The sequence below is a fragment of the Mesitornis unicolor genome, unplaced genomic scaffold, assembly GCF_000695765.1.
Source record: "Mesitornis unicolor isolate BGI_N332 unplaced genomic scaffold, ASM69576v1 scaffold11356, whole genome shotgun sequence".
NCBI lineage: Eukaryota > Metazoa > Chordata > Aves > Mesitornithiformes > Mesitornithidae > Mesitornis > Mesitornis unicolor.
Genome location: NW_010188900.1, coordinates 1 through 7,733, shown reverse-complemented (window position 1 = coordinate 7,733; position 7,733 = coordinate 1). Strand labels below are relative to the sequence as shown.

Below are 7,733 nucleotides of genomic sequence, written 5' to 3'. Positions count from 1 at the left end.
TGTTTCTGTGATAGCTACTGCATCGTAGTTACCCTGGTGCACAATGGCTTCCAGTTCCTCCTGCTTATTGCCCATGCTGTGTGCATTGGTGTAGACGCACTTCAGTTGGGCTAAAGGCCCTGTCACCTTTTTGCAGGGAGAAGCCCTAATTTCTACCAGGCCATTCCCAGGATCTTTCAGTCCTAGGGATCATGAATTCTAGTCTTAGCTCAGTCAGAAACTCACTGCAAGACAATGAGTAAGTCACCTCGGTTTGCTTTGACTCAGATCTTCCCCTTGTAGTGGGAGGTGGAAATGTGAAAACCATTCACATTTATAAACCATTAGTGATCCTTAGCTCTGAAGTGCTGTGGCACTATCTAATGTGGTTCTGTTGATACTGAACAAGCTTGATGTGGGTGCCATAAGAGGTATCAGTGCTCTACATTTGTGTGTCACCAGAGTTTTAAAACAGGTTTTTTTCCCTTTCTTTTTTATAGTATTGCTCTAAAACATCACCAAAATGAGTGAAAAGGAAGACCAAGGAGAACCAGCGGATATGGGTGATTTAACAGAAAGTGGAGAATACGAGGATGATTTTGAAAAAGACCTCGAATTGCTAAATAATGAAGAAGAAGAAGAAGAAGCAGAAGAAGAAGTAGAAGAAGAAGAAAACCTTGGTGAAAGAGAGGTATTTGTTAAACTAAATGCCATTTGTCTCATTTAGAAGACAAAATTGAGTAATATTTGGAATCATAAGCACAAAATTCAATATGGTTTGTAATGTGTAGGTATATTCACTGAATTTTGACAAGGAAGGTTATTTGGAATTATAGTGAAAAATAATTCAGTGAACTGGTACATTTGGTTATAATTGTCTTAAAACAGAAAATTCAGTGTTCATTGAAAATAATATGTTTGTTTCAAAGGGACTTCTGGGTTCCTTTTAAGTAAGTGTTTGTGCAACACAAGTTGCTCTGTTTCTATGCTGTCACTGATTGCTTTACTGTGCAAGCCATGGTTAGTTACACTCTGTGGAGATGTGAGCATGGAGAAACTGCAAGGGAATTGTTAGTGCTAAAAAAAGCTATTAGTTATGACATGCATATCTGACAGCCTGGTTTAGAATCAGGGTAGTTAGTACTGCTCTTTTCTCTTGCTATGAGGCTGTGGATATTGTCTGCCTGGACTTCAGTAAAGCCTTTGACACCATCTCCCACAGCATTCCCACAGAGAAGCTAGCAGGTCATGGCTTGGATAGGTTTACTCTTTGCTGAATTAAAAACTGGCTGGATGGCTGAGCACAGAGAATTGTGGTGAGCAGAACTAAATCCAGTTGGTGACCAGTCACAAGTGGTGTTCCCCAGGGCTCGGTTTTGGGGCCAGTCCCGTTTAGAGTATCAAGTGCGCCTTCAGTAAGTTTGCAGATGACACCAAGCTGGGTGAAAGTGTTGATCTGCCTGAGGGTAGGAAGGCTCTGCAGAGGGACCTGGATAGGCTGGATCGATGGGCTGAGGCCAACTGTATGAGGTTCAACAAGGCCAGGTGCTGGGTCCTGCACTTGGGTCACAACAACCCCATGCAGCGCTACAGGCTTGGGGAGGAGTGGCTGGAAAGCTGCCAGGCAGAAAAGGAGTTGGGGGTGTTCGTTGACAGCGACTGAACATGAGACTGAGGGGAGACCTTATCGCTCTCTATAACTACCTGAAAGGAGGTTGCAGTGAGGTGGGTGTTGGTCTCTTCCTCCCTGTAGCTAGTGATAGGACAAGAGGAAATGGCCTCAAGTTGTGTCAAGGGAGGGTTAGATTGGATATTGGGAAACATTTCTTTACTGAAAGAGTGGTCAAGCACTGGCACAGGCTGCCCAGGGAAGTGGTAGAGTCGCCATTCCTTGAGTCGTTCCAGAAGTGGGTGGACGTGACACTTCAGGACATGGTTTAGTGGGTATGGTCGTGTTAGGTTGATGGTTGGACTTGATGATCTTAGAGGTCTCCTCCAACCTTAATGATTCTATGATTATATGATGCTATTTCTTATCTCTTTCTATGATACTGTTCTTTGTTGGAAGAATAGACAAGTTTATTTTATTTTTTTCAGAATCCTGAAAAAAATGAAGAGGACACTGAAGCACAGATTGTTAAACTTACAGAAAAGTTTGAGGAAGACAATGAGGAAATAGAAGAAAATCCAGATCAACTTTCACAGGCAGGTGTAGATGTGACAGCGAGACCTTCCAATGAAGAGAGTTTGGAATCCAGGTCTGGTATTAAACACGAGGATTCTGTATCTGATACCGATAGTGAAAGCTCTGTCCAGGAATTCAAGCTGGAAAACCAGGAGGAACTGAATGAGGAAGAGGATGAAGAAATAAAGCGTTACATCTTGGAAAAGATTGAAGCAGCCAATAAACTGCTGGAGAATCAGGCTCCTGTGGATCAGAACAGAGAACGGAAATTAAAATTTAAGGATAAGTTGGTGGATCTTGAAGTTCCTCCTCTGGAAGATGCTGAAGTTTGTAAAATGGACCTTGCAAGAGGAGATGATGTTTCTAATAGGCTGTCTCTGATGCATATTTCTAATGAAATGGGACAGGAGAGCACATCACTTTCACCACATGCTGACAAGGATGAGGAAAAGAAGGATGGTAAAATCCTAGTGGAAAAAGATGGGAAGTTTGAACTCTTAAGTTTACGTGATATTGAAAGCCAGGGCTTTTTGCCCCCTATAAGTGTTTCTTTTACTGATATTGAAACTCAACGTATGTCTCCAAAATCGTCACACTATGGTCCTTTTGGCACTGTCTCTGGAATAAAGGAAGTACCTCCAGTAAGACCAGGAGCACATTCTTTTTCTGCTGGTGTAGAAGAGAGTGTGCATTTCCCTAAGCCTCCATCTAACCCAAAGTGTCGCCCAAATTCTGCTGTCAATGCTGCAAGAGGTCTGGGAAGACAGAAGACTCCGCAGAGAGCACAGTCTGCAAATGTGCCTGTGAGAAGCTCCACTTACTGTCTTTCTCCCAGACAAAAGGAATTGCGGAAGCAGTTAGAACAAAGGAAAGAAAAATTGAGGAAAGAGGTAAAGATATAGAGTAGATCACAGTGACTATCCTGTTCTTCTGCTTCACAGAGACCACATGTTCAGGGACTTCACTCCATTTTTCTGTGATAAAAGGGGCAGCAATAACAACAACAACAACAACAACAATAATAATAATTCTCTGAGGTTTGTTCAGAATCTCTCAAAACTCCATTCCTATAGAATGGCATAGGGTCGTGCCTTGCTTACAGGAGAAATCGAGTATTTATTTAACATGTCCTTCATAAATAGGCTGCCTTCTGCTTTATTTTACGTGCTGCTTTGCTTATTGACTCTTTCTACCTAGGTTCCATTGCTCACTGGAACAGTACTTGATATCGCATCTCCACAGATTACACTGCAGTGCAGGAAGTTAACATTAACCACAGTGGTGCAGGTACACATTTGGGTGCTCTTGAAGTATGTAATAGGCAGTTATCACCCGGGAGTGCGGTCAGTCATAAAATAAGATTTACACAGGAGAATGACTGTGAGAACTGTGAACAAAGCGGGGTGTGTAACATGTATGGAAGCTACAGCTGACTTCCAAAGTGGGATACCTTGTTGCTTGCCTAAGATGCATGCAGGTGAAGTGATGTTGACTGATAATATAACTGGATGTTTTTTTCGTGTAAAGGTTTTGCATGGGTGAGCATTGTAAGATTTCTCAGTGAGTTTGTTGCAAAGTAGGTTATTTTCTCTTTTTTTCTGTTAATGGATACTACTTTTCCTTCTGGTTTGGTTTTACCAGGGCACTACAAAGAGCACAGAAAGAAGAAAGTATTCCCTTTACTGAGATTATTCTTCTTATATCTGTAAAGGGTAGTATTTTAAAAGAAAAAAAATCTAGTTTAGAAAATAAAATCAGTATCTTATGTATTACTGGGGAAAAAACCCTTTTAATTCTTCCTCAGCTCTTTATTCAGAAAAAAAAGTATTTAATGGAGAATAGGCCTCTGAAAGCTGTAACAGGAACTTCAGAAATCTTTACCAAAGATTTTAAAAATTTAGACATTTTGCTTCACTTTGCATTATGATGATACAATTGCAAAACTGTAGCTTACTATGTCTGTTGCTCTGTAAGAAGAGCATGAAAGCATCTACCATTTTTCTGTGGCATGATGTTCTAAGTAAGCTGGCCAAGTGGCTTCAAAGTTGCTTTCTATCCATGGAAATAGGTCTAGCCTGCTGTATTTGAAGAGTCTGCTGAGAATTAGCTCAGTAATGAGGGGTAGGAAGTGTCAAGAGTTACTGATGTGTTTTGTTTGTACACACAAGACTAGTTCTGTTGACACCATACTCTGTATTTGAAGTAAAAGGTAGCATGGTCGAGGTAAGGAAGGTTATTTTCCTAACTGTGTGCTAAATCTCTCCCTTTGTTGGCTGACTTATGAAAGGTAAGAATGTATTACCTTCTTTCTTCATTCTTGAATGAATTCTTCTTCCATTCTATGGTGGAATTCACAGGCATGAAACATTTCTTGACATTACTGGAATCCATCTGCTTCATTTTGGTGGGGTTTCTTTCATTGCAGTAAACTACAAACTGTAACTTTGGACGGTAGTCAGAAAGTTGTGTGTAGGTAGGAGGAGCATCATCTATTCACAAGAAGAATAGATTTCTGCAAGTGTTGAAATGAGCAAGGATTGTAGCTTTTGTGTCAAAGAACACAAAAAACTGGTAAAAAGTCCTCACTGGCTTTCTGAAGTGTTGTTTGGAAGTCTTTCTCCTCCTTGTAGATACTTGTCATTAGCTAAAATGCAATTAATAATTACAAAAACTTTTCTTAATTTTGTAAAAGATCAGTTCATTTTGTAAGCTTGAAAAAGGTGTTAGGATATTACTACTCCTGAAGTAAATAGATTACAGCTTCATGTCCAGAAAAATGTCCGTATTTATAAGGTAGTGCCTGCAGTCCATAGGTAGTTTAATATCATTTAGGGTAAGTGGTCCATCAAGCCTGAGAGTTGCATTCATTTAAAAAATGCATCAGTTTAAGCTGATTTTAAGCCAATCAGAGCTATTGGACAGGCTTAATTTTAAAAGTTTTAACCTCTTGCTATTGAAATGTCTCTGAGTTGAGATGTATCATGAAAATGGAGGTAATCACAGAAAGGGTTAGACTGAAAGTATCTGAATGTAACATGAACTGCAGAAGTGCTCAAACTCGTGTGGTATCAAGTATGATGCAGTCTCCGAGTATTCCTGTTTCATCAGTATTTTTGTGTGTCTCTCATGTAATTGAAATGGCTTATTTATTGTCTATGAAGGCCTTTGTAGGTTAAGAGTATTCTCTTAAAAACTAAGTTTATTCACTCTTCATTCCATTCAAGGAAGAAGAAAGGAAAAGGGAACAAGAAGAACAGAAGAAAAGAGAGAATGAGATGGTTTTTAAAGCTTGGTTACAGAAGAAGAAAGAACAAGTGCAAGAAGAAAAGCGAATTCATCGTGCTAAGGAGCTAGAAGACTTGAACAGCAAAGTAAGATCACCCTAATGTAAGAGTGGGATCTATAGTGCCCTGGTTAGATAGGAAAACTAAATTCTGAGCCTGTGTTCTAGCTAAGGATATGAAAATTTAGTGACTGCTAGGAAATGCCTTTGCTCTGTTGTTTTCAGTGAAGAGCTAGATTGACTTGCACGTTTAGGATTGTTCTGCTTGGCAGGGTACCTTGCCTCATTGAAGCTGCATAAATGAACTTAATAGCTATGAAATCACAGGAGATACAGCAATGTTCCATTTTATCTGAGAATGATTTGTTTGAACCCTGCAGTGAACAAGCAGCCAGAAAACACTTTGAAGTGTATTCCTTGCCATCAGAACTTGTTGGCAAGCAGTTAATGTGTGTGACTTCCTTAGTCAAAACCTGAAGATTCACATGCTCTGTTCTGAAGTTTCTCTGCCTTGCAGCAATGGCCCTGAAAAGCCAAATTCAGTATTTTTAAAAACATTCTGCTTTGAATGCTTGCTCATCTATTGGGTTGGGCAAAAAGTAATTGCAGGGGTTTTTTTAGTAGATGTCTTGAAATGTAACTAACTTCATTTTAAACTGCAGATTTGTGTGTAACTTGATAGCTAACAGTTCAAGCTTGTTTTAGAAAAAGAAAATGCATGATTTCATTAACAATTATTTATTTGGCGTTGATTTCAAAATGGAAAATCAAAAGGAACATTTTTGTCATATTTTGCTGAATTACTTCCAGAAAGGAAAAAATGCTGTGGCAAGCTCATAACAAGTTATGTGATGTGTATGGTGAAGATGCCTTAAAACTATGGCAGTGTCAGAATTGGTTTACTGTATTTTGGTCCGGATATTTTGATGTTAAAGATGCACCATATTCAGGAAGGCAAATCGATGTTGATAATGACAAAATAAAGGCATTGACTGAATCCAATTGGTGTTTAACAGCGCAAGGGATTGCTGATAATCTTAACATATCGAATTGAGTGTTGGAAACCATTTAAAACAACTTGGGTACGTTAGTAAGCTCAATATTTGAGTACCACAGGAGCTCAGAGAAGTTCATCTCACTAAGCACATTCACATACATGATTCTCTTTGAAACGTGAAGAAAACGATTCATGTTTGAAACAGATGATAACAGGCAATGAAAAATGAAATATCTACAACAATGATGAACAAAAAAGATCGTGGAGCAAGTGTGCTGAACCAGCTCAAAGCACTTCAAAAGCAGACATTCACCAAAGGAAGGTTATACTGTCTGTCTGGTGGGATTTCAAAGGTATTCTGTATTTTGCATTGCTTCCAAGGAACCAGACCATTAATTCAGATGTGTACTGTCATCACCTGCATAAATTAAATGGTACCATCAAACAGAAGCGTCCAGGATTGGTGAACCACAAAGGTGTTGTGTTTCTCCATGATAACACTGCACCACATACAAATTTGGTCACTCATCAAAAATTGTTGCAGCTTGGATGGGATATGTTACCACATCCACCATATTCACCAGACCTGGCACCATCAGACTACCATTTGTTTTGTTCTTTACAAAACACCTTGAATGGGTAAACCTTCACTGCTGATGAGGATATCAAATCATTCTTGGAACTGTTTTTTGAGCGCAGAATAATGAAGTTGCCTGAAAGATGGCAAATGGTAATTGAAAAAAATGGACAATATATTGTTTAATACAGTTCTTGTTTCCCATGAAAAATTCACCTTTCATGTACCCAGAAAAAAACGCACTTACTTTTTAGCCAACTCAATATTCTGTTAGTCCATGCCAAATTAGCATATGCTCTGGTTTGCTTATGAAGCGTGTTTCATGGATCGGAGATGCCAGCAGGGTTAAAAAAAAATTACTATAACATGCTTAATATAAAGGTAATTTAATGATAAGCCTTGTGTATAGATGATGTCTTTTTGGTTTTTTTTTAAACAGGAGAGGAGCAGGAATCCAGAAGAAGCCTTCAAGTTATGGCTTAAAAAGAAGCACCAAGAACACATGAAAAGAAAACAGATCGAACTTTTGAGACGCCAAGCTGAAGGAATTGCGTTTTTTCCAAGAACAGAGGAATGCAACAGAGCCTTTAAAGAGTAAGTAGGGTCATTCCTAGGGAATCATATTTGAAAATTGTGTAGTCTGTCAGCTTAAGGCTGGTCATTTTATGGTACACCTTTACTGCTGAAGTCACAGAATCACAGAACGTTAGGG

At 39.2% G+C, this 7,733-nt stretch overlaps 1 protein-coding gene across 1 annotated transcript; it reads left to right on the top strand.

Annotated features, from left to right (window-relative positions):
- Positions 1 to 502: 502 nt before the first annotated feature.
- CCDC181 (coiled-coil domain containing 181) lies at positions 503 to 7,615 on the top strand (the record flags this gene model as incomplete). Its single annotated transcript, XM_010185883.1, has 4 exons — positions 503 to 670; positions 2,077 to 3,054; positions 5,389 to 5,535; positions 7,461 to 7,615. Coding segments are annotated over exons 1-4 (1,448 nt in total), but the record flags the coding sequence as incomplete, so codon positions are not given.
- Positions 7,616 to 7,733: the final 118 nt, after the last annotated feature.